This window comes from Vespa velutina, chromosome 2 (genome assembly GCF_912470025.1).
Source record: "Vespa velutina chromosome 2, iVesVel2.1, whole genome shotgun sequence".
NCBI classification, from domain to species: domain Eukaryota; kingdom Metazoa; phylum Arthropoda; class Insecta; order Hymenoptera; family Vespidae; genus Vespa; species Vespa velutina.
In genome coordinates this window covers 3312165-3337316 of record NC_062189.1, presented here as the reverse complement: position 1 = coordinate 3337316, position 25152 = coordinate 3312165, and the positions used below count along the sequence as shown (strand labels likewise).

The 25152-nt window shown below is 26.2% G+C and overlaps 6 protein-coding genes across 20 annotated transcripts; 3 read left to right on the top strand and 3 right to left on the bottom strand.

Moving 5' to 3' along the window:
* The first annotated feature begins 2 nt into the window (after window positions 1-2).
* On the top strand, window positions 3-3703 carry LOC124947292 (ATP synthase subunit beta, mitochondrial). Its single transcript, XM_047489263.1, has 7 exons — window positions 3-164; window positions 900-1106; window positions 1234-1497; window positions 1587-1930; window positions 2062-2287; window positions 2435-2664; window positions 2739-3703. Exons 1-7 carry the CDS (start codon window positions 56-58, stop codon window positions 2910-2912), a joined length of 1554 nt encoding a protein of 517 aa, XP_047345219.1. The 5' UTR covers window positions 3-55; the 3' UTR covers window positions 2913-3703.
* On the bottom strand, window positions 3305-6126 carry LOC124947294 (EP300-interacting inhibitor of differentiation 3-like). 3 transcript variants are annotated; one of them, XM_047489265.1, is made up of 9 exons: window positions 5447-6123; window positions 5236-5329; window positions 4644-4835; window positions 4481-4582; window positions 4280-4410; window positions 4087-4201; window positions 3721-4014; window positions 3549-3667; window positions 3305-3470 (listed from the first exon to the last, which is right to left on the bottom strand). In XM_047489265.1, exons 3-9 carry the CDS (start codon window positions 4744-4746, stop codon window positions 3399-3401), a joined length of 936 nt encoding a protein of 311 aa, XP_047345221.1. In that variant the 5' UTR covers window positions 4747-4835; window positions 5236-5329; window positions 5447-6123; the 3' UTR covers window positions 3305-3398. The 3 variants fall into 3 exon arrangements, with proteins under 3 accessions (XP_047345221.1, XP_047345223.1, XP_047345222.1); XM_047489267.1 differs by lacking the exon at window positions 3549-3667 and having other exon boundaries at window positions 5447-6126; XM_047489266.1 differs by lacking the exon at window positions 5236-5329.
* Window positions 5467-17323, top strand: LOC124947288 (vacuolar protein sorting-associated protein 41 homolog). Of its 7 annotated transcripts, XM_047489250.1 has the most exons (14): window positions 5467-5624; window positions 5717-5854; window positions 5973-6255; window positions 6331-6529; window positions 6618-6772; window positions 6851-7091; window positions 7176-7440; window positions 7508-8032; window positions 8128-8464; window positions 8557-8793; window positions 8886-8930; window positions 9025-9098; window positions 9189-9247; window positions 9949-10234. In XM_047489250.1, exons 1-13 carry the CDS (start codon window positions 5604-5606, stop codon window positions 9240-9242), a joined length of 2574 nt encoding a protein of 857 aa, XP_047345206.1. In that variant the 5' UTR covers window positions 5467-5603; the 3' UTR covers window positions 9243-9247; window positions 9949-10234. The 7 variants fall into 7 exon arrangements, with proteins under 7 accessions (XP_047345206.1, XP_047345204.1, XP_047345202.1 ...); XM_047489248.1 differs by lacking the exon at window positions 9949-10234 and adding an exon at window positions 16965-17323 and having other exon boundaries at window positions 6618-7091; XM_047489246.1 differs by lacking the exon at window positions 9949-10234 and adding an exon at window positions 11190-11412 and having other exon boundaries at window positions 6618-7091.
* Window positions 9866-11724, bottom strand: LOC124946740 (ciliogenesis-associated TTC17-interacting protein-like). Its single transcript, XM_047487902.1, has 6 exons — window positions 11664-11724; window positions 11170-11413; window positions 10840-11101; window positions 10453-10734; window positions 10286-10376; window positions 9866-10059 (listed from the first exon to the last, which is right to left on the bottom strand). Exons 1-6 carry the CDS (start codon window positions 11722-11724, stop codon window positions 9866-9868), a joined length of 1134 nt encoding a protein of 377 aa, XP_047343858.1.
* On the top strand, window positions 11583-15304 carry LOC124947290 (uncharacterized protein C18orf63-like). 6 transcript variants are annotated; one of them, XM_047489256.1, is made up of 11 exons: window positions 11721-11739; window positions 12430-12709; window positions 12857-12992; window positions 13107-13281; window positions 13459-13621; window positions 13707-13803; window positions 13914-14177; window positions 14252-14429; window positions 14509-14768; window positions 14900-14977; window positions 15051-15304. In XM_047489256.1, exons 2-11 carry the CDS (start codon window positions 12570-12572, stop codon window positions 15225-15227), a joined length of 1668 nt encoding a protein of 555 aa, XP_047345212.1. In that variant the 5' UTR covers window positions 11721-11739; window positions 12430-12569; the 3' UTR covers window positions 15228-15304. The 6 variants fall into 6 exon arrangements, with proteins under 6 accessions (XP_047345216.1, XP_047345212.1, XP_047345215.1 ...); XM_047489260.1 differs by lacking the exon at window positions 12430-12709 and having other exon boundaries at window positions 11583-11739; XM_047489259.1 differs by lacking the exon at window positions 11721-11739 and having other exon boundaries at window positions 11993-12709; window positions 14255-14315.
* A 129-nt stretch (window positions 17324-17452) lies between the features above and the next one.
* Window positions 17453-25070, bottom strand: LOC124946426 (protein bicaudal D). 2 transcript variants are annotated; one of them, XM_047487117.1, is made up of 8 exons: window positions 24504-25070; window positions 23906-24046; window positions 22878-23714; window positions 22659-22805; window positions 22386-22418; window positions 21284-21716; window positions 20920-21174; window positions 17453-20181 (listed from the first exon to the last, which is right to left on the bottom strand). In XM_047487117.1, the coding sequence occupies exons 1-8, from the start codon at window positions 24711-24713 to the stop codon at window positions 19901-19903; spliced, it is 2337 nt and encodes a 778-aa protein (XP_047343073.1). In that variant the 5' UTR covers window positions 24714-25070; the 3' UTR covers window positions 17453-19900. The 2 variants fall into 2 exon arrangements, with proteins under 2 accessions (XP_047343073.1, XP_047343074.1); XM_047487118.1 differs by lacking the exon at window positions 22386-22418 and having other exon boundaries at window positions 24504-25069.
* Window positions 25071-25152: the final 82 nt, after the last annotated feature.

The following is a 25152-nucleotide window of genomic DNA, read 5'->3' as shown; positions in this document are numbered from 1 at the left end:
ATATGGACTGCAGTAGCGAAGAATACTTTGATCATCTTTCCTCACTTGACCGGCCATGATGTTAAGCGCCGTATCGAGGGCAGCCGCTGGAGCCCTAAGGGCCGTCAAACCCACCCTTTTTCAAAATGAAGCTGTGAAAGTAGCTACTACTGTTTCAGTAGACAGTAAGTACATTAAAGTTTCTTTTAAATACTTTATGATATCTTATAGAAAATTATGTTAACATCCTTATCCCATTTTCTCTATTTCGTTCGTCATATAATATTGTAAAAAGAAACGTAATCTATTTTAAATGTATTCTAGTTTCTGCTATTATCGTAAAAAAAGAGTTATGCAAAAAGAAATCATAATTAAAATTGTCATTTACGAATGTTAAAAAATGTGTTCTGTGATTCGATTATATAATCTATATTATTTGAGCGGATCAGTAAGATACTATTGTACCAATATGGCGATTATATAGTCTTCTGAATTATTCTCTTAAAATAATATTTTTGAAACTTATTGATCATTGAGAATATTTATAACTATCTGCGATTTCTTTAAAATTCTTTATGTTGGAAATATTTAATGTACTGGTTTCATTTTTGTCAAGTGACAAGTTAAGTATTTTTCATTTGTTTGAAATTTAAAATCACATTATAATTATATATAAGAAAAAAAAAAATAAATTATTTATCGTTGATTATAGTAGCCAAAGGAAACTATATAAAGAATTCTCTTTAAAAAAAAAAACACTGTATATGTTTTGTATTATGTAACAACATTTTCACAAGTGTTATGTAGTCTATTTCTTTTTTCTAAATATCAAATTAATTTATAAATTTTTTATATTTATTAATACAAACTTTTACATACTGTTAATTTCTAATATTATATTAATTTATTTTATTTTTTAGAGAAAAATTATGCTAAAGCAGCAGCCTCTAAAGGTGGTGCTCAGGGTAAAATTGTCGCTGTCATTGGTGCTGTTGTGGATGTACAATTCGAAGATGCCCTTCCACCTATTCTTAATGCGTTGGAAGTACAGAACAGAAGCCCCAGGCTAGTACTAGAAGTAGCCCAACATCTTGGAGAAAATACTGTGCGTACTATTGCTATGGATGGTATGTATATATATTTAAAACATGAATATATAAAACAATCATAAAATGTATGTTATTTTTATATAACGTCAAATAAATAAGTTGATATGTGCGTATCATAAACTTTTCTGCCCTGATGTATTTATAGGTACTGAAGGTTTAGTACGTGGTCAGGGTGTTTTGGATTCTGGTTATCCCATCCGTATTCCTGTTGGTGCTGAAACCCTGGGTCGTATTATTAATGTAATTGGTGAACCGATTGACGAACGTGGACCCATTGGTACAGACAAGTTAGCTCCTATCCATGCAGATGCACCTGAATTTGTAGAAATGTCCGTAGAACAAGAGATCTTAGTTACAGGAATTAAAGTCGTAGATTTACTTGCTCCTTATGCCAAAGGAGGAAAGATTGGTAAGATTTAAATTCTAGTTATAACCTTAAATACATTATAGTCCTCTTTATTATATATCTCGCTTATAATTTGCTTTTGTTAAATAAAGGTCTATTTGGTGGTGCTGGAGTTGGTAAAACTGTGCTTATTATGGAGCTTATCAACAATGTTGCTAAAGCTCATGGTGGTTACTCGGTATTTGCTGGTGTAGGAGAAAGAACGCGTGAAGGCAATGACTTGTATCATGAAATGATAGAATCTGGTGTTATTTCCTTAAAGGATAAAACTTCTAAGGTAGCACTTGTCTATGGTCAAATGAACGAACCACCAGGTGCTCGTGCCCGTGTAGCTTTAACTGGTTTGACAGTAGCAGAATATTTCCGTGATCAAGAAGGACAAGATGTACTATTATTCATTGACAACATTTTCAGGTTCACCCAAGCTGGTTCAGAGGTGTGTTGCTGGTAGTTGTGTATAAAATTTAAACACAATTCAATTGATATTTTAATATGTTTTCTTAAAGCTTATTAAAATTATTTATTATTGTCTCTTTTTTATTTATTTATTTATTTTTTTTTTTGTAGGTATCAGCTTTGTTAGGACGTATTCCATCAGCTGTAGGTTATCAACCAACCTTAGCAACTGATATGGGTACCATGCAGGAACGTATTACTACAACTAAAAAGGGATCTATTACTTCCGTACAAGCCATTTATGTACCTGCAGACGATTTAACAGATCCTGCTCCTGCCACTACCTTTGCCCATTTAGACGCAACTACTGTACTGTCGCGTGCTATTGCTGAGCTGGGTAATAATATTTTTTTTATAATATATATTTTGCTTAGGACTACTACATGAAATATTTATGAGACTTTATATATATATATATATATATATATATATATATATATATATATATATATATTTTGTAATTATTTTAATTATTTATAAATAGGTATCTATCCAGCTGTGGATCCGTTGGATTCGACATCTCGTATTATGGATCCCAACATTATCGGTCCTGAACATTATAATATCGCTCGTGGTGTACAAAAGATTTTACAAGATTACAAATCCCTTCAAGATATCATTGCCATTTTAGGTATGGATGAATTGTCTGAAGAAGATAAGCTTACAGTTGCACGAGCACGTAAAATTCAAAGGTTCTTGTCTCAACCCTTCCAGGTAAAAATTATTTCGTTTATTTCTCTTTTTTCTCTGTATTATAAGATATTCATCGAGAAAATGTCGTTAAATAGGTTGCTGAAGTGTTCACTGGCCATGCTGGCAAATTAGTACCATTACAAGAAACCATTAAAGGATTCCAAAAGATTTTAGGTGGAGAATACGATCATTTGCCAGAAGTTGCATTCTACATGGTGGGTCCGATTGAAGAAGTAGTAGCTAAAGCTGAATCATTAGCGAAACAATAAATTGTATTTGTTAAAAATCACCATAAACATACCATAAGTCTATGAAAATCATCCAATAGTTAACGTTTATCTTTTATTTATGGTAAATAATATGGCATTTTCTCAAAAAAATAGTTAATATTTTAAAATTGTTTAGTTTTACTTTAAAGTAAAATATAATATTGAAATATACTATATACAATAAAATTCATAAAATTGTTAAACTTCCAAAAACATAAGTAAACAAATTTTATACAATTCGCGATGTAAATTTTGTTTAAAAAAAATATCCTTATTCATATATCATCGCAGTGATCATATTACCAATAACATATACAATTTTATAGTATATGTTAAGTATAAATAAAAATAATTAAAAAGAATACGCGTTTGTAACTTTGAACAAACCTATATAACAAACCATAATCTTCGTATTTATTTCTTTTTGTTTGGTCCTTTTTGATACAATATGGATATACATAAAAATTATATGAATTTATTCATATTTTAAGAGCGAGAGCAAGGAATAGCCCCAAAATCAAGCATAGGTTTCTCTAGTCTGTATGTATCCTTTAGAATCTAAAAAGAAATCGATTTTATAAAATCAAAAATTTTAGATTTTTATTTGTATATAATTAGATTAATGCTAATAATTACTTTCCATTGCTCCATATTTAAAGACATAATATTCTGAATATTCATGTGTGTTCCAATTTGTTTCCTTTGTATTGTCATTTCTTTAGAACAAAGTTGAATGACAAGTATTCCTGTATTATCTACAATAATAAAATATAAATATGATTTCTCTCATAGAGCATAAAGTAATTACCTCTTTCCAGTTTTATAATACCATCTCTAATAAGAAATGATACATATAACATATTTTCAATTGTTTTTCCAAAATCATCTGGATGTAAAATTAAACAATAAAAGTCCAATGGCTTTTGATTTATTTTGTAATAATATTTGATAAATTTCTTAATTTTATCTACTGTCTCTTCTACACTTTCCTCGTCCTTATTAACAACTACCACATTTTCTGGTGATTTCATTATGGCTTGAGCTTCTTTAATTGTTGATTTTTTATTAACTATTTCTTTTTTTTCTAGTGGTGTCAATAAACCTAAACATAAATAAAATCATTATTTTTATCTTAATTTTACAATTATTTTTATATAAGTATTTTATAAATTACCAAGTAAAGTAGTATATTCAGGTATCCTTTTAAAAGATCTTGTTACTTCTGTTTCTAAAACAGACCAATCTGGATTTTCTAATAATTCATCTGGGAGCTTACGTGTATATTGTAACTGAGATATAAAAATATATGTTATTACATTCATGATACTATCCATGTATCTGTTTATTATATTTCATTAAATACTTACAATCTTTTTTGCAAAATCTACATGATTATATGAACTTATATTTTGCGTTAAAGATTTAGTACATCTTGTCAAAATTTTGGATGAAATATTTATTGCTTCAGAATCCAAAAATATTTCTTCCTGATTGTTCACTGAAAAAACAAGCTATATTTATATTAAAATATTTTTTTTAATAAGATAAATCTTTACAAAAAATAATACTCTTTTCATTAAGGCTTGTTTCTAGAACAGCATTATCGCCTTCTTTCATAACTTCTTCCAAAGCTCTAAGATCACTAACACCTAAATGTTCATTTCTTTCTCCTAAAAAAATAAAATAAGATTACTAAGAAAATTAAACTAAAACAAACAAAATATTACTTACGAAGAGACAATGCACAAGACAAAGCATTCCATAGAATTTCTTTCCGTTGTTGAGGTGATCGAGTTACCGATGACCTCTCTGATTGATTGGCACTATCTGGCATATTTTTATTACTTATTTTGTGTACAAAATAGAAATTTTATATATATATATATAAGCATATATAATCCTTTCTGTTGATTATTTAGGGGCCTGAAAAATTATTGAAAATACAAAGATTATAAATAATATTAATAAAGATTGTTTATTTGTATATTGTAACTCCCAAATATATAAATAAATGCTATAATTAGAACCTTCCATACACCCAATATAAATATTTTAATAATAAATGTTATCACAAATTAACAAATTTAAAAATTAACAAATTTTATCGAAGTTTATCAATTTTATAAAGAATCTTAACAATATTATAGAATGAGATAAATAATAAATGAGGCAAATGTATACTTAGATGAATTTTTAAAAACTATGACAAAAATATGCAACTTTGTGATTCTTGATCACATCAATTTATTTTTATCATGAAAATTAAAATCGACTAATTAATTAATTAATTTATTTAAATTAACAAAAATAAATTTAAATATACCTGCTAAATAATTATTTGCATCTGATTCGATCTTCATCGATCCATTGTACTTTTTAACGACTTCGAGAATCAAAATTAAATTCTCGAATTGTTTCTAGTTAAAAAATTATAAATAAGAGAATATCAATCTAATCAATCTTATGATTTTATTAAATTAATAAAATATAATTAATCGAAAAAAAAAATTAAATATCGTAAATTATATACTCACACGCTTTGTTTTTAATTGATCGTAGTATATTATAGAAAGGAACGAAGTTCACAAAAGCAGGTGGACTTGGATGGAATCAAAACGTGCTACAACTTTGACAGTTCGTCGTTTTGTCGTGCGCATTCGAAGTTTTGTCGATAAAAATTAAGAAAAAATAATGGAAGAAAATAATGCTAAAGTAATATGTTTCGAAAAAGATATTAATGAAATAATAATAATATTATTTACAAAACGTTAATAGGGCGTATTTTTAACAAATTGAATTTTCAGACTGATCAGAACAATCAAGATGACTCAGATTCCGAGGTGGACGAAATTGAGCCAAAACTCAAATATGTTAGAATGCGAAATGATTTGGAACATATTTTACAAAATGATGCTGCTAGTTGTATCGCTGTGCATCCTAAGGTATGAATAATGCCTTTTCAATAATATGTCTTACGTAGAGAGAAATTATTCATAACTATATTTGATTGGAGAGGTTAACTATTGTTCGTATATTTATCTTCGCCATAATATATTCCAGTTTCTTTGTTTGGGATCACATTGGGGAATGATACATCTCTTAGATCATCAGGGCAATAATATACAATCAAAAACTCTACAAGCACATATTGTTGCTGTCAACCAAATTTCTATTGATCATAATGGTGACTTCATTGCATCTTGCAGCGATGATGGCAAAGTTTTTATTTATGGTTTATATAGCACAGAAAATAATCATAATATAAATCTTAGTAGGCTTGTCAAGAGTATAGCTATTGATCCTAATTATTATAAAAGTGGTAGTGGAAGAAAATTTATTACAGGTACTTTAATTTATCTTATAAAAAGTATTAAAAGTAAAATAAAGAACATTATAAAATAATTATGTTAATTTTTAGGAGACGACAAATTAATTTTATATGAAAAAACATTTTTATCCAGAATGAAGTCAACAATTCTTTCTGAAGCAAAAGATGGAGTAAGATCTATAGCATGGGCTGGTCAATTCATAGCTTGGGCATCTGGTACAGGTGTCAGAGTATATGATTCAAATGCTAGATGTTCTTTAGGTCTTATTAAATGGACTAAAACCGAAGAGTAAGTAGTATATTCTAAATTATTTCACTTGCAATCTATATATAAAGATATTATTTCAGAAATGTTTTCAATGCCATGTTTCATATAGAGCGCTACCAGAACACTATAGATGTAATCTTCGTTGGTCAGATGATCGAACATTACTAATTGGATGGGTGGATATAGTGCGTATTTGTCAAATAAAAAAGAGATCAGTGCAAGAAATGGTTAATAGAGATTTACCTGAATTCGTGGTAGATCCAGGTAAATCATTTGTTATTTATATTTGTTTAATAAAAAAATATCATAAACTTATATTTTATAATATGATTTTAATTTTAGTTTCAACATTTCAAGTGGATTTTTATATATCTGGTATTGCACCTTTAGACAATCAACTGGTATTGTTAGGATGCTTAAAAGAATTAGATAATGATGGGAAAAGTCAAAGACCAATTTTGCACATTGTTGAGCCAAAGTGCGAAGACTTTTCTGTAATTTGTGCAAATCCATTGACTTTGCGAGGTTATAAGGAGTATAGCTGTAATGACTATCATTTAGATTGTTTAACAAATGAAAACAGGCAAGAAATACTTCATAATATTTTTATTATAAAGTATATGATTTATTATTTAATAGAAATAACTTAAATATTTTATATATTTAGGTTTTTTATCGTAAGTCCAAAAGATGTAGTTGTAGCAAGTTTGTATGATTGTGATGATAGGATTGAATGGTTAACAAGCCATCGAAAATTTGAACAAGCATTAGAAGTTGTTAGTGGTAGTGATGGAAAAGATTGTAAAAGATATACTTTAGTCAATGTGGGTCGTATGTATTTGGATCATCTATTGGCTTGTGAAAAGTATGATGAAGCAGGAAAATTGTGTCTAAAAGTTTTAGGCCGGAATAAAAAATTATGGGAAGAAGAGGTTAGTTGTTTTACATGATAATTAAATTTTTCTCATGCTTAGAATTAAAAATATTTTATGTTAACAGGTATATAAATTTGCAAGGGTTCATCAATTAAGATCAATTTCTTCTTACCTCCCACGAGGTGATGTAACTTTAGATCCATTAATTTATGAGATGGTTTTATATGAATATTTGAAAATAGATCCAGATGGTTTTCTTGAATTAGTTAAAGAGTGGTCACCAACATTATACACAGTTGCAGCTGTTGTTAATGGTGTTTTGGAACATCTTATAGTACATAATCAACGACAAAATGTTCTTTTAGAAGCTTTAGCAATTTTATATATTCATGATGGAAAATATGATAAAGCATTAGCAATGTATTTAAAACTTAGACACAAGGGTGTATTTTATTTGATACAAAAATATCAATTATATTATTCTATATATGATATGATCGAAAAATTAATGGATTTAGATGCAGAACGTGCAATACAATTTTTTTTGGAAAAAGAGAAAGATGAAACGCAGAAAAAAAAAGAAAAGTTCAGAGTACCACCTGAAGTTATTGTTCATGAATTGCGACACAAATATTTTTACTTATATTTGGTATGTTAATAATAAATCTATAAATTACGAACAATTGAAAGAAATTAAACACATTTATAATATAATTATGTGATTTTTTAAATACTACTTTATAGTATCTAGATGCTTTAGACAAAAAAGATACAAATGATTCCAAAGGCAAATATCATGGATTACTGGTTCAACTATATGCAGATTACGCTAGAGATAAACTACTTCCGCTTTTACGTCGTTCCGATAACTATCCAATACAGGAAGCATTAGATATTTGCAGTCAACGAAAGTTCTATCCAGAGATGGTGTATCTTTTAGGAAGAATAGGAAATATATCTGAAGCTTTGGCTCTTATGACTAGAGAATTAAATGATATGGAAAGTGCTATTGCTTTTTGTCAGGAACACGATGATGAAGAATTGTGGAATGATTTAGTAAATTATTCTTTGGATAAACCAAGTAAATAATGACTTGCAATATATCTTAGATTAATGTTTTTTTAAGTTTAATTAAGTAGATTCTTTAGATTAAGTAAATTATTTTTCTTCTAGAGGCTATCACATTTCTTCTTCAAAAAATTGGAACATATGTTGATCCTAGATTAATGGTACAGAGAATAAATCCATCTTTAGAAATACCTGGCTTAAAAAAAGCTTTGGTTAAAATGATGTGCGATTATAATTTGCAAGTATCTATACAAGAAGGATGTAAGAAAATTTTATCTAATGATTATTTTGATCTTCATGAAAGATTGGTTCGTTGTCATCAAAAAGGTATACTTATAAACGGTATGTATTTTGAGTAATAGTTCGTATATCTATAAGAAATATTTGTAATATATCACTATGCTTTAATTAATCTTTATTTTTTATTCATTTAGATGATCAATTGTGTGGAGCTTGTCATAGAAAAATAATTATGGGAGGTATAAATGATAAATATATCTTCTTTAAAATAATTTGAAAAATATTTTTTGTTTCTTTTTTATAAACAAAATAATATTTGAATTTTTATTGCAGAATCAAAAAATTTAGTCATATTTTATTGCAAGCATTCATTCCATGAGGACTGTTTACCAAACTTCAAATTAGTGGTATGTAATGTTATTGTGCATTAATTATAATATTTCTTTTTGAGAATTATAAGATTTTTTATATTATTATTATATTATTAAATGTTTTAGGAAAATTGTGTAATTTGTAATTCACAAAAAGAGACTTCACCAGGTAGGAAATGATACAGGTAAGATCTTTCAATAAATATTGTTTAAATCATGCATATAGATAAGACACATTTACATAGCTTAAGAATATGTTAATTTGTTTAATAACACAGTCGACTTTTTCTGATAATTATCATTGCTTATATTTATTTGATATAAATGTTTCATTTCGAAATATTTTCTTCATTGTGAATTAACTTATAAGTCATAATCATACCAATTAATAAATGGTTCTTCTTTATCAATTATTATAATTAATAAAAAAATATATTTTCTACTTCATAAGAATGAATGCAAAACAAAAATAATAAATTATAATATATATTTTGTTTTGCATATAAAATAATAATACATATAAAAATTATTTAATAATAATTATTTAAAAAGTTTATGAATCTTTAGAATTACATTTGAAATTCTTTTTATCTTTTTTTATTTATTTTTGTTTTCTATGGAAGTATCAAAAGTTAATATAGGTGTGTTGTCGTTTTCGTTTTTTTTAGTCCGATAGAAATTATATCATTTGAGGACAGTGAATCAATAGAATAATGAGAACTTGTTGATTCTTTGAATAATTGATTTTGCTATAAATATGTAATTAACAAAGTATAGCATATTTTTTCACTTTAAAATTATACCTAACTATGATAAATACTTGCCATTCTGCAACTTGTGCATAAAGGATAAAAATCACACATTTTTGAATGTCTTTGTTGTGTAGGTATAGTGATCTTTGAAATTTGTTCCGTTGAAATAAATTCCTGACTTTCTGGACATACGGAAAATGCCTTAAAAAATTGTATTGTAAAATCTACTACATGGAGAGGTTTCACTGCAAAAATTAAAATAAAGTATCAGGGCGTTTGAGATAAGTATACCAGTAAATCTCTTTGTGTATTTGTATAATATATATATTAATTAATGTAAAAAACACTCTATATCGAATAATATTATAAATATTTTATTGTATTATATATATATATATATATATTCTTGTATAGACTGAATTATTCTTGATATTACCTTGCATAAATTAAATTATTGCTAAGTTCGCTTACCAATTAGTAATGTTTGTGTATAGTCAGCTATTAAATGCTTTACTTCAACATGATTAATTAAATATTCTATGAACTTTGTTACTTCATTACACTGTAAAATAACTATCAATCATTATACATAATTGTATAATCAATTGTCTAATATACATTGATAATGTAATCTATACTTTTTCGTCTAAATATTTAGAGAATATCTCCATATCCTCTGCCCAATAATTATTTCGTATTGCTATTTTAAGTTTTTCAGTCATTGGGTTTACATTTTCTAAAGATTTGCTTTTTAACATGTAAGATTTTGACAACCAATTGTGTTCTAATATTTTTCCTTTTGGTGTTAAATACGTTTTCATACTTTCTACATTTCCATTTTGAGTTTCTATTACACGTTCAATTGTGTACACTTTTATGTGACTTTTATATAATTTCATATATTCTGCAGGAGTGCATTTCTGTATTAAAAAATTGAACTAATTCATGATGTATAAGAAAATTGGGTATTAAAATAAATATAAATGGAACAATGTAATAATAAAATGTATAATAATGTGTCTAACATATTGACATGTAGTGATATTTCCATCAATCATTATGTTTTGAAATGTTAATGTTCCATTATAGTTAATTATTGTGAGATATCTCATAAGTAATAAATTTGTGCCTTCACTTAATAGTTTTATATTCTGTGGATATGTTAGATTTTTACAATTCCTAAATCTGTTATGTTGATATGTTTGACTTGTTTCTACATAATAACTATTGTCTTGAATTCCCATAAATAATGTTTTTTCATTTAAGCTGCCTTTATGATATACATATCTGGGAAAGAAATTATTTTTATAATAATAGAAAAAAAAAATAGTAAAAAATATTTATGATAAACCAACTCTGTCCTTTTTTCTTCCAGGCAATTGAATTTGTTTGTTGATGAACAAACAACTTTTGATCCACCAAAATAATCATCAGTATTTATGCAGAATTTTGTATTAATTAAAAATTCATGTTTTTGAGGACCGATTCTCTCTACAGAAATGCAACAATTTCCTATCGAATTTATCTGCGTGATTATTTCATTTTTGAGACAAATCAACAAAGTTTCTTTAAAACACAATGCTGCTAATCTGTTATGATCTAATGAAATATAACAAGAGTATTAACTTTCTAAGTAACATTTTTTTTTATATTATATTTCTAATTGTATATTATTCACAAAGTATTTCTGTATAAAATAGATCTTATTTAATTTTACATATATTTATATTTTTTTTTCTATCAAATATAGAATTAATAAACATATCTAAGAGTTTTTATTAATTCTGAATTTAATATTAAAAAGTTATTTCTTATGCAACATGACGAAAAAAATATAAATTAAATTTACCAATGGGAAATTTGGGAATCCATTTCTGTGGATTAGACGATTGAATAAATGTATCAGCCATTGAAACAAAAATGAGGTTTGTTGATACACTGGTCTGTTCTAATCAATACTATACGGTTTATATTAAAACAAATGATGTTAACAGTAATTCTATTGTTTTTAAAAGTTAAAATTGTAGACGTGTGTATTGTATATATATGCATGTAAGAAGAATAATTGGTCCAACAAACATTGTTGAAGTTCAACATTTTTTTATAAGAATTAAAAAATAATTTTTTTTCATTCTATTTAATTTTATATTGTTTCACTTATTAATACTGATCTATTTAATTATAACAATTTTATGTATTACAAAAGAATAGAAAATCAGATATTTATATTACTTTGAAAAATATTTGAAATTCAAATAATTTCATCATTAATAAATTATAATAATCATTGTGCATAAAAGTTTTCTACATAAATGGATTTCTAAAATACAGTCATGTAGTAATTGCACATACAACATATAAATTTCCATAACAGTTTTGTATTCGATAAGAAAATCTCCCGCCAAATGATTCAAATCTTTTCACATTGATACAGTAAAATCTAAGAACGAAACTATTACTGTATTATTAATAATTTATAAAAATGAAAACAAAAAGTTTATCAAGAAGAAACAATAAAATTATTGTAGAATATTGATATTAAAAAAATTATTTCATAATATTGATTAGGCAAGTAAAGTGACATGACTTATGTAGTCTTGTCTTATTTTAAACAGAGATAAAAAATATGAAATGAGAATTGGAACATCGTGAAGTATTTCAAAAGTAAAATAAAGAATTTAATAATTCTTAATTATTAATTTGAGACAGATTAATTGATTCAGAAAAATTAATAATTTATTTCCGTACACAAAAAATGAACGATTCTAATTATGAATATATTGCATCAATTCCGCATAAGAATGAATTACGTTGCATTATTTGCGAAGTTGATTTTATGAAAATTCAGGACTTACCAATAAAATCGAACTATCATTGGCAAATATTAAAATGCCGGTAAAAATGACTGTAATTTATTAAATTATCTGTAATATCAATAATTCTTTCACTAAAATGTAGATGCGCTTTTATATATATATATAATGATGATTATTACATTACATATTAAATTATATGATCAACGTATGTAAATTTATATTTTAGAATGATAATTCAAATTATTCAGGAAGTACTAGCGTCGCCAATATTAGGAACAGCTGGTTTAATATATGTTATTGCTGCCAAAGAATTCATTGAAAGCAACAATCTGAAAACGCATTTAAAACATTTGGATATTTTAGTAAATCTTTTATTTATATATTTAACTATATTTTCTAATAATTAATATTTCAATTTATTAATATTTATAATGTTTTAAATAACAATGTCATTTTAATTTACTTCTTTTTGTAAGTATGTGGACTCACAAGAAGTTTCCATGGATATATATGCAAAGTGCCTTAATTATACAATGGAATGTAAAATAGCACCATTGTGGAACAAAGTTGGGCAATATTATGTTCATGGAATGAAATTTTATATAATAACAGAAGAGTTTGATGCATTAAAAGTAAAAGTCGTTATAAATGGTACTGTGCCGGTCATTGTTATTATATATACTTGGTTAATATAAGTTTCATATATATATACATATATATATATATATATATATATATATATATATATATATATATATATATATATATATATATATGATAAATTCTACTTATAAATGTCATTATGCTTAAATAGAAAAAAAATTTTAGATGAAAATACACAATTATACTTCTATCCAATAAAGATCAAAATACCACTTATACAACTAGAAGACTTAGGCTTATTAGATTCATTGATAAGAGAATTTCAAGCTGATGATAATGGTATTATTGATTTAAGTAAATATTGCCATTCTGTACACATTCTGCCTAGGTATTCATTTATTATATTGAAAATATTTGGTTTATATATATGAATAATATATTTTGTAAATATATTTAATAATATTTTCTATTAGTATGAGAACGGCGAGACTAGTATCTATATATAAAAAAATTCCTTCTAAATGCCCCTTTGCAAATTATGATGAATTACGTAAATATTGGATAGATATGGTATTTATACAATTTATATACCATTATATTATTATTTATTTTTATAAAACTAAACTAATATGTACTATAATATTATGAATATCATATTTAAATAAAATTTAAATTTTTAGAATGGCTATTATTTACCAATTACAGAAGATGGTATTATGTATTACGAAGTTAAATTTCATTCATCTGAAGCTAATAGTTTTATATATCCCAGTATATGTGTAATAAAAGGACCTATTCAATATATTCCTCGTAAAAATGCAAATAACATAATTTCACAATTTATTAATGACTTATATAATACATTGAACAAAGTATGTGATAAACAGTTGTATATATACAATAATAATAAAAAAATAGATCATCAATTTAAATCATCAGACGAGGTATTTACAATTAAATAAGTTAATTTTATAAAACTATATTATTTAAGTCATTTTATGTTTTCATAATTACTTAGCAGAATACAAGTAAAGTACAAAACCAACACAACTTATTATTAACAAGGAACAAAGAATTAATCGGTAATAATGTTACCAATAATATAATTAATAATATGAACAATATGATTGATAAAAATTTTAACCAACAATTAGAGCTTAGAACTGGATATAGATATAATACTACGATAAACTTCAGTAAATTTGAATATTTTGTATTAAAACCACTTACTGTCTTATCTAAAATCCATGTTATTAATTTATATTATTTATCTAGGCAAATCTAGCAAAACCACGAGTTCATTAAATGTTAAAGAATCAAATGATAGAGAAAATTGTATTTATAATTTAGAAACATGTAAACAACTCATGAAATTTAAAAGAAATAAACAAATAAATCAACCATCTTTAAATACTTCTCTAACAATAAAAAATGAAACTCAAAATGTCGAAAACGAAGTACAAATAGAGGATGAAAATACCTCTGCATTTTTTAAAGAAATAAACTTATTGTTAGATCAGAAAACGTTTTACAAGGTAACTATTAGTTTATTATTTTCATTATTTTATTATTTATTTTTTTTTATTATTTATTTTTTATCAATTACTATTCATCCATTTCAAAAGTTTTAAATAAAAAAAATTTAATATATGTTCTATTTAAACAGTCTCAAATGAAAAATAATACATTTTCTAATGCAACATTAAAACAAAAACTATCAAATGCAATGTGTACTACCAAATTTGTGAGTATTTATTATAAATTTTATATAATGAACATAAGTTTACAAAATAATAATCGAAGTTTTTAATGTATAGGGAAGAACTATTGATTTAGAAACATTAGCAAAAGATAATAAGTTAGGTGAAGTATCAAATATTATTTTAAGCAATTGGTTGTATAAACATCTAATTCCACATAATAGACAAGCAAAAAAGGCTGACTTAATTGAAAAAGTATTAACACAAATAAGAAGTACGAAAAAATATGTATAATTTATAACAAAAAATATATATTTTTTCCTCTGTAAAAAGGTTTAATTTAACAATAACAACATTTTCTTTTGAATCAATATCATTGTAAATGGTTTTTATTCATACATTAATAAATAAACATAAAAACTACGTTCCTCCCATAAATGTTAAGATTAATTTACATCTACATTATTCTGTAATTAGTTGGCAAAAAGAGATCTGTTATATCAATGGTTGAAATATTAGTCAATTTAAATAATTTACAAAAGGGAACACAATCAATAATTATATTCATATTAACTAGGCATTTTCAATCAATATATTATCAATACTTATTTGCCTATTTTTACTTTTTCATAATATAAAATAACATAATTGAACACAATCACCAGTTTAATCAAAATGAAAATATTTATTTTATGGAATTTGAACAGAATTTTTTAAAGAATAAATTTTTTTTCTTTTCTTTCTTTCTCTTTTTTTTTATTTTTTTTTTATTTTTTTTTTTTTTTTTAATATAGGAAATTGTATATTAAACTTAAATCAAGATTTACACAGATAAAAGATAAAAAGAGAACGAAGATTCAGTACAAAGATTCATGGTTTTGGTCATTAATTTAATAATTAATATTAATGATAAATATTTATAAAGAATTTTTATAAAAACATTTATAAAGAATATTTATCATTATTATTAGTTATTTTATGTGTGTGTGTGTGTATGTGTGTATGATGTGATGTGGTGTATATATTAATATAATAAATTTTATATAGATACATATATCGTTGGAAATACTAAACACTTTTTTACGTTAGTGGCAAATAATCGAAACTGTATAAATTGTTTCAATATTCTTAAATTAATATTATTACACTAATTTACTCGACATACGTGTTTCGCTTATATATCTAATGTTATAAATTTCAATTTAAGTAACACGCACTATCGTCAGGAAATTTACCATATGGGACGCAATCAGAGTTTAGATTATAAGTTGTTAGAGTTACAATTTTGACATTACTTTTCCATTCAAAATTATATCACTTGAATGGAAATTATGTGCACTACATATTGTCTTAGGTCCATCGTTCCTCAATCAATTTATATATACAAAAGTACAGCACATAATGCTATTTCAACTAGATTTTAACACATACATACTTAGGCGCATGAGGCACAAAAGCTGTATGTATATGTATTTGCTCATTTATTATTTTATATAAAATTGGTATATCTTGTAACTTAAAAGCTGTTTGATAAATAGCGATGATGAGAAAATAAGACATAATAAAATTATATAATTATAATCTGAAGTAATAGCTAAAAATAATGATATTTTTACATTATTTTTTTTACTTGTATCATTTCTTAAATTGTAAATTTAGTAGAATAATTATTTATGTAGAATATTAATAATAATAGATATTAAGACATATAGCTGTTTTTCCAATAATTAAATATATTTAACAGATCATCTAAACTGCACCTATCGACGAATATACTTTGTATATTCGTCTCTTCTTCATTAGAATATTCATAACACAAAATCTTGACATATTTTTAGCATTTCTTTTTTTTAGAGAAGAGACCTCATTCTATTATTATTAGAAGTCATATTAATACAAAATCTTACCATTAATTGTATACAAATTAATTATATATCATTATAACATAAACTCAATCATTTTAATATCTTGTAGGCACGTATGATCATTGTCGTGATTATAATCTGATTATTTATTATTATTTCAAAATAGGTCCAGCCGTATCAAGCTACACGGACGGCATGAGAAGAAATCGAGGACCAGTGTAATATACACATTGAATATATTATTATCAGAGCGTGTTGATACAGAATGATTACAATTTTAATAACAAAAAGAATATCTCTCTGGCTTATTCCTGACGATAGCGCGAAAGGAAGAAAGGGGACGGTGGTGTCAGGTTGGCTCGGTTTATGGGTACAAATAAATTTAACTTTTATCTATCATTGAACTATAAAGAAGGATAAACAATTTTACAATTTACCATATTTCTTATACATTTTTCTACTATTCAATATATTTGAAGCAAATTGTATTGGATATATTTAAGAAAAATGGTAGATCGAACGAATATGCCTATTTTTCATTTGAATAATGTAAAAATTAAAAAAGAAGGTATATATTTCATACATAATTGAAAATATAATAATTTCATAGAATATAAAAAATGAAATAAAAGGAAAATAAAAAGAATAAATAAATAAATGATTGATTTGTACACTTTATTCATTAATATAAAAGATAGTAAAATGTTGAGAAAATAAAATAGAAAATATAACAAAAATAATGTCAACATATTACTGACGAATATATGAATACGGCAATTCATATTCATATACAAAAAATATAATGACTGGACAATAAATTACTGCCATGTCTGACAGTTATCATATGCATTTAAAATTGATAAGAATGTGACCATAAAGTAATGGTACCTGATTAATAATATATAATTTTAATAGAAATATATACTTGAAATATCATTAATATTACTCAGTTATTCAAAACGTTAAAACGTTAATGATAATAATCACAATGACAGAAATAGAAACATAGTAGCAATTATATCAATAGTAGCGATATCAATAATGGTAGTAATAACAATAACAATAATAAAATAGTAGTATTAATAATAATAATAATAGTAGTAGCTGCAGCGATTATAATTAAAATGAAAATTATTAGTTAATAGCAATAGCTATAATAACAAATTTGACTTAAAATCTTGTATTGTAGTTTTGCACATGTACACATGTTTGCAGAATGTTCCATTACATGAAAAAATAGATACATGTATTTCACATATATTTAATGATTATCATTCTTATTCTAATTATGCATTTTTTATATTAATCATTTTATTAATAACCATACGTAATCTAGATTATATAAACAGGATAAAAAAAACTTTTGTAAATGCTATTGTATTTTATGAAGTTTGTAAATATTCTATACATTTATAATTGTAATTGAACATTCTGCATTGAAAAACTTCCAATACTGTTGCTAAATCGTAAAGTAATTAGAACACACGATCTGTTTTTGTACAAATAAACAATTGTACAATAAAACAAAAATAGAACAGTGTAATAAATAATATTCGTAATAATCCTATTTTTTCCGTCTTACATACGCGCGCAGCATACATATACATATCTTTTTTTTTCTTTCTCTTTCTCTCTCTCTCTCTCTCTCTCTCTCTCTCTTTTATCATTTTATAGGATAATAATAGATCAAAAACAGAATATAGTTAATTTTTTAAATTTAACAAGTAACACACGATTTGACAAGAATTTACTCATAAAAAACTGCAGCTGCGTAATATAAAAATTTCTAAAGAAAGAGAGGGAGAGTGGAATATATATTATTTAGTAATGTCATGCATAAGAATACTATATAACTGGATGGCGCATTAACATTTGTGATTTAAAAATCGAATTAAAATGATGTGCAATTCAATTCATTATTCAAGTAATATTTAAACAAAAAAATTACACAATAGAACAATTATATTGATCTTATTATTAGATAAAAAAACGTCAATAACAATTAGGCAAAGTAAATGTGTAAATGGATTCCCTACATTCACATTACTTTTGCTTATCCCTCAGTGTTATTTCTGTTTTATTTTTCTTCATATATACATATCTATTATTTTGTGTTCTACTTTGATTATGGACGCTACTGTATGGCGTGTTTATTAACACTGTTTCTATGATATGCAATGCTATCATCTTTGCGTCTGAAATATTATATGTTGCATAATGCAAGTTTATCAATAAAGTAGAAATTGATGCAACCATGTCTAGTATGAAGTAATTTATACATTCACTTTTCTTATTGATACGATTTATGAATCCACGAAGGATGCAAAAACTATGACTTTGACGACCCACGGGTGACAGAACTCATTATGAACATAAAATTTCATTAAAAAAAAAAAAAAAAAAAATAAAATAAATAAATAAATAATTTTACATAGATATATATATATATATATATATATATATATATTATTGTTATTAAAAATGAACCAAATCAATACACAGCATGACGTCTGATATTTACAAATAAGTTTTTCTGAAAAATATCTTGGGCGTAGGTCAGAAAATCTATAAGGCTCCACGTATCTTGTGGACCAGTCACAGCAAGATTAAAAATTCTCAGCTTATTACAATTGATGTTCTTTCTGTTCCTTGTTAGAATTTGTTACTAAAATAGAGATAATATAAGGCAAAACTCTGATAAATTTTAGACAAAAAGAGCATCGTAAAAATTGTCAATAAGTCTATCATTCCATGTCTCAATGCATTTAAAACTCATTCTCATAATGAGGACGGCGTCACCAGTTCCATTAATAATTCATCCCTGCCCACGGTCGTCTGTGTAAAAATACTTGTATGACATGGAACAAGAATGTTTTTAAGAATATAATAATAAATAATATAGATAAGTAATTCATATACGAATATACTTTGATAAATAGATTAATGAACAGTAATTTGGTATCAATTTTTCACTAAAAACCTTACAAAAAAGTTTTTCGTTTTTACTATTCAGGGAAATTTTTAAATAAATAGTAAAAACTTCAAAGGTGTTCAGAATTCCATATTTTCTCAAAATATCTTGCTCCACATCTTCATCATTTTCTAGAAGAAATCTCTGCCTAAATGTGGACGGTTTGTTTGTTGTAATAATCGCGCTCTACCTCGTCCATTAGCACCAGTAGCATGTCTTCTGGTATTTCGCAATTCTCTATCAACTTCTAATTCTTCAAGCTTCATCGTGAGACAAAGCTTTTGTTGCACTGCGAGGCGTAAAAGTTGATTCAAGGTCTTCCTTTCATCCTCTGCTATAGTCAGCTGACGTTGTAGTTCATCCACTTGAGTAACATATTCTTCACAACGTGCAGCGAACATTGCACGTAAACCTGAGAAGTATTGTTAGCAGGATTTTAACACGAGATAGGTGAGTAGAAGATTAGAAAGGCAAGAAAGAAATATATCAAAAAATAATATAAATGTAACATATAACAATGTCCAACCAAACGAAAAATAAGTAGTTATATCTCACTTTGTTATATAACATTACAATATAAAGAAAAAGCAAAAGAAGAACATAGTAATAAATATAGTAATATAAGTAAATATAGTAAGTATGTGAATGTATTATTTTTTATGAAAAGTTAATAAAATTCTTTATACTTAAAATAGAATTTGATTAATATATTAAAAAAAAAATGGAGATAAAGCGTACATTTGTTTAACAAATAGATCTCATAATTAAAATTACATTGATTCACCCTTTTATTTACTGAAATTGCAAATCTGATGACATGCAAGTAAAGCAGTTGCAAAATCTATTGTTGCACAACTTAATATGAATAAGAATGTATACATTAATTCTGATATTCAACATGTTTATGATTAATGCATTAATAGGTGCATGTTAGTAAAAAAAAATGAAGAAAATGTTATATTACTAAATTTGCTTAGAAAATACACTGAATTCTTAAATAAAAATAATTAAATAATAATTAATTATCTATTGTATAATTCCCTTTTTTATGAAAGATCTTGTCTAATATCGAATACGTCAAACTAATCACAATATTCAGCCAAACTAATTCATATAATTAACACAGTTTTCATTAAGAAAAAAAACTTACTTGAAAATGTAGCTGCATTTTCTTTCAACATTCTAAGTTCATTTCGTAGTTTCAGCATGGTTTCATTAACAATACTTTTCTCATTTTCATATTTACTCTTCAAATTTGTTAATGCTACTTCAGCCGTGTTTTTATTTGACTTTAATACTGTCCTTAAAGTTGCTATTTGTTCACGTTTAGCAGACAACATTGCCTTTAATCTTATAACTTGTTCTTGCAAATCTGCCACTTCGGCCTTATTCTCATTTACAGATGCTATAAAAATAAATAAATTAAATCAATATGAAAAACTATTAATAACTATTAATTTTGACCTATGTACACACACACACACACACACACACACACAATTATTCTAACTTACCTTCACAAACATTACAAATGTTTGATTGTACTCCCTTCTTCTTAGATAATTGTATTGTATGTTCTACTGCACTTCTCAGATGTTTTATTTGATCAATAGCAATTTCTATATGCTTAGCAATTTCTTTTGCTTTGCTAAGACTTTCTAGATCCTTAATTTTAATATCTGTTTTGAACAAAGTTCTACACCATTCAATTTTACTATTTCCTTCTTCTTCTTTTTCAGGAACAATTTTTTCATGGTCGAGGACAACACGTGAAGGCATTTCTCCATTGACTGCACACACATGATGATAAAGGTACACCAATTCATCAGAAATATTTTGCAAATCATTTTGCGCTGAATCAAGAAAACCTCCAGCTTCTATAGCAAGTTTGGAGAGGGTACAAACATCAGATTCGAGTTGCATACTTCTTTGTTCAGTATCTAAAAGCTGAAAGGAAAAATCACACTTCAGTAATGATGATTTAAGGTCTAACAATCCTTAATAATTATTATGCATTGCAAATTTGCTGAATATGTGAAGAAAGGATGAATTCAAGTCAATTTGGAAAGTCAGTTCTAGGATCACATTTGTAACAATCATGTAATCAGCAGCCTAGAACATAATATATTCCGAAAAATGCACGTTAAAATATATAGTTCGTATTTGAGCATCGTGCAAACAGGCTTTATGAGTCTGACTCATGCCGCGTTAGACGTATATAAAATACATAAGAAGATCTAATCGTTCGATATTTTATTTTTAAGCACATTCTTTTCAAAGCCACGGTGCATAGCCATTAAGATCCGTATGTTTTTTCTATGGATCCTTGATAATTATGTATGTATATACACAAATTCTGATACATGGAGTCATATATGAAAGAAATTTTCATTATAAATACGAATTTCATAGATGATTCCATATATCATAAAAGTGTATAAAAATTGGCTAATAAATTTGATATCATATACAGTTAAGATTCATTAAATCTGAAGAAGCAATACACGATAGGCTGTTAGAACACTGAAAAGCAAAATGTATGAATAATTAGAGGAGCCAAAGACAAGTTGTTATTAAATAATTGGTAAATACGTCAAGACGAGCACACTTTCCAACCTTTTCTCGAAGCATCTTCTCTGATTCTGGGATCTGAAATGCCATAATTTCTATTCTAGGTTAAATTTTTTTTCAATGATAGCGTCATCAGAGTGATACTTTATATTCTTGCCTTTATAAAAATAGAGCTTTTCGTTTTAAAGGAAAAACATTAAACAATTATATACCAGCAATTTGCCTTCAACCGTATAAATAATATAATTTGTTTCATTGAAAATATCAACACATTTTAGTAGAGAACGATATAACAACGTAATATATGAGAATATATACCTTATTTCTCAAATTTGTTAATTCCGTTCTTAATTGCTGTGTTGCATCAGATACTGTTAAACCATTCTCTAATTCCGTTAAATCTTTCTGCAGTTGATCTACTTCACGGGCAGACATTGTACTCCATTGATGGTATTGCATAATAGCCTGAAATATTAATTTATATGCAATTATATAAATGATTTTAACACTCTTACCGTATTTATTATTCAAATATACCTGATTCAATTTTTCCATTGTAACTTCCTCATTTTCTTTTCCAGGTAATTTGGAATGAAGATGTTGCAATGATTGCACATGTGCTGTTAATTGCATAATTCGTGCAATAAATGTTTGTAACTCTCCTTGGCTTTTTTCAACTGCATATTGAGATTCCCTTAAATTCTGAGTTAAATGAACTTTTTCAGATTCAGCAAGCTCTAATTGTTTTTCTAATTTTTTCAATTCATTCAAATGAATTTCAGAGAACAAGTCTACTTGTTTATCTGTTGCAGAAGTTCCTGGTTCTTGAGTTTTCAAATCTGCCTCAATTCTACGTAATGCAGGCGGATCATCTTCACCATCACTACATATTGTTTGATCTTCAGTAATTCCTCTAATAGAAAGAGCAAGATTACTGAGATTATAAATAGATTCACTATTAATTCGTTGATCCAATTCCTTCTTAAGTGCATATTTAGCTTCACGTTCAGCTTGTAAGGATTCTAATGCCTCTTCCATTTGTTTTTCAGCAATCCTTTTTAAATTAGTTAATTCTTCTACTTGACTATTTAAAAGTTCTACTTCCTCTGTTAATCTTCTAATTTCATGTTTGGCACCTTCAAATTCTACTTGACTGGACCGCAGACCAGATACTTGTTTTTGTAGCGAGATATTTTCATCTTCTAATTCTGAATAATCTTGAAGTAATCTAGTTTCACGAAATCTACATTCACGTAATTCCGTTCTTAATGTTTTTCTTTCTGTTTCTGCTTGTAGATGATCTTTACCTATTTCCTCTCTTTCCTGAAGTGCATGATCACGCTCAGCTTGTACTCGTTCTAATTCATGACGTAACTGCAGAAAAAGTTAAATTTACAAAGTTTAATTATGTTATATCACATTTTTTCTCTGAATATTGAAGTATTATTATAATATCATTTACAAAATATATGAAATGTCTTGTCTTTATTAATTAAGTTTGATAAATATAAAAAAAAATCCACAAAAAGAATGGTTGCTATCAGAATTAATTTAATTTAAAGTACCTGCTTTGTTTCATTTTCCAGTTCTAATATTTGTATTTGTAAAGACGTTTCTCTTGCTGCACTTTCACTTAAAAGACTCTCCTCTTGTTCAATACCACTTTTTGTAGTCAATATAGTAGTTGTTTGAACTTTAGTTAAGGCCTGGAAATATAAAATTCATTATTTCAAATATTAAAATATTTAACATTTTAAATATTTTATATAATATTGGAAATATCTGATAAATATGTAGAAATATAAAATACTAGAACTATATCATGCAAATTATATTAAAAAAAAAAAAAGTAGATATATTTAACATACAAGATGACATAAGCTATATAATTGAGAGCTATAAATTGTGATATGTTGAAAAACATATATCACAATTTACACATGAAAATTTATTCAAATTGACAATTTTGTTTTAATCTATATCTATTTTTTATCTATAAGAAAATGTGTCTAAAGAATAATTTCATAAATATAAATTAAGTAAACGTCAACTAAAATAGATAGCATTTAAAACATAATCGTAGAATCAATATATTAATATACATATTATTATTTCTATAAAATCAACTCGGCACCAGTTGTGCTATTAGAAAAGTGTATTAACCTCTTGTGCGATCTCTAACTCATGCTTCGTGTTTTCATAGAGGGCCTCGAGATCATTGCACTTTTGTTGTAGAGCCGATTTTTCTTCGAGTAATGCAAGACCATATTGAGCGGATTGTATCTTCTCCGTGGAAGCTAAATCTAATTCTCTTGAGAGTCTTTCAATCTCCGTCCTAAGATCCTCTACTGTAATGCCTTCAACTGTAGCCATTGCTGTATACCCTGACGAGGATCTCTTTGCCTCTTAACTTGTATGCCTATGCGTCGTTACCGTGTATAAATCGAAATACCGGCTGCTACGATGGAAGATGACACATTCGCAAACATTATTTGCGAATTTATTGTTGAATATCTTTATTACATATAAGCACACCGTGCATTCATATACTGGAGGCTAATAGTAGTTTTGACATAGACAAGATTAAAGTACAGGGAAACGAAGAAGATCGAATAAACCGGATGCATGTTCTAATACACGTTCCACGTTTCTCCTTCCGTCGTGTTCCAACGTTCCGCTGCTATGTTGCACAAAAAATATTTACGTAATCAGAAAGAGAATGAGAGAGATAACAAATCCCCCATACTTGCTACCGTAAATGCAATAACGCCGCCTACATGCGTTTTATATAACGCCTAATTATTGAAAACGC

Bases quoted from the DNA above. Each gene is read 5' to 3' on its own strand.
- LOC124947292 (XM_047489263.1), top strand. From the start codon at position 56: ATGATGTTAAGCGCCGTATCGAGGGCAGCCGCTGGAGCCCTAAGGGCC. The intron at 165-899 runs GTAAGTACATTA...TTTATTTTTTAG, and splicing joins TACTACTGTTTCAGTAGACA to AGAAAAATTATGCTAAAGCA. The intron at 1,498-1,586 runs GTAAGATTTAAA...TGTTAAATAAAG, and splicing joins TGCCAAAGGAGGAAAGATTG to GTCTATTTGGTGGTGCTGGA.
- LOC124947294 (XM_047489265.1), bottom strand. From the start codon at position 4,746: ATGCCAGATAGTGCCAATCAATCAGAGAGGTCATCGGTAACTCGATCA. The intron at 4,015-4,086 runs GTAATTTATAAA...ATTTATGTTTAG, and splicing joins TGAATATACTACTTTACTTG to GTTTATTGACACCACTAGAA. The intron at 3,471-3,548 runs GTAATTATTAGC...ATTTCTTTTTAG, and splicing joins TAAATATGGAGCAATGGAAA to ATTCTAAAGGATACATACAG.
- LOC124947288 (XM_047489248.1), top strand. From the start codon at position 5,604: ATGGAAGAAAATAATGCTAAA. The intron at 6,256-6,330 runs GTACTTTAATTT...GTTAATTTTTAG, and splicing joins TGGAAGAAAATTTATTACAG to GAGACGACAAATTAATTTTA. The intron at 7,092-7,175 runs GCAAGAAATACT...TTATATATTTAG, and splicing joins TGTTTAACAAATGAAAACAG to GTTTTTTATCGTAAGTCCAA.
- LOC124946740 (XM_047487902.1), bottom strand. From the start codon at position 11,724: ATGGCTGATACATTTATTCAATCGTCTAATCCACAGAAATGGATTCCC. The intron at 11,102-11,169 runs GTTGGTTTATCA...TTTCTTTCCCAG, and splicing joins CTGGAAGAAAAAAGGACAGA to ATATGTATATCATAAAGGCA. The intron at 10,377-10,452 runs GTATAGATTACA...GTTATTTTACAG, and splicing joins CTAAATATTTAGACGAAAAA to TGTAATGAAGTAACAAAGTT.
- LOC124947290 (XM_047489256.1), top strand. From the start codon at position 12,570: ATGAACGATTCTAATTATGAATATATTGCATCAATTCCGCATAAGAAT. The intron at 12,993-13,106 runs GTAAATCTTTTA...TCTTTTTGTAAG, and splicing joins TAAAACATTTGGATATTTTA to TATGTGGACTCACAAGAAGT. The intron at 13,622-13,706 runs GTATTCATTTAT...ATTTTCTATTAG, and splicing joins TCTGTACACATTCTGCCTAG to TATGAGAACGGCGAGACTAG.
- LOC124946426 (XM_047487117.1), bottom strand. From the start codon at position 24,713: ATGGCTACAGTTGAAGGCATTACAGTAGAGGATCTTAGGACGGAGATT. The intron at 22,419-22,658 runs GTATATATTCTC...ATGGCATTTCAG, and splicing joins TAACAAATTTGAGAAATAAG to ATCCCAGAATCAGAGAAGAT. The intron at 21,175-21,283 runs GTAAGTTAGAAT...TTATTTTTATAG, and splicing joins CATTTGTAATGTTTGTGAAG to CATCTGTAAATGAGAATAAG.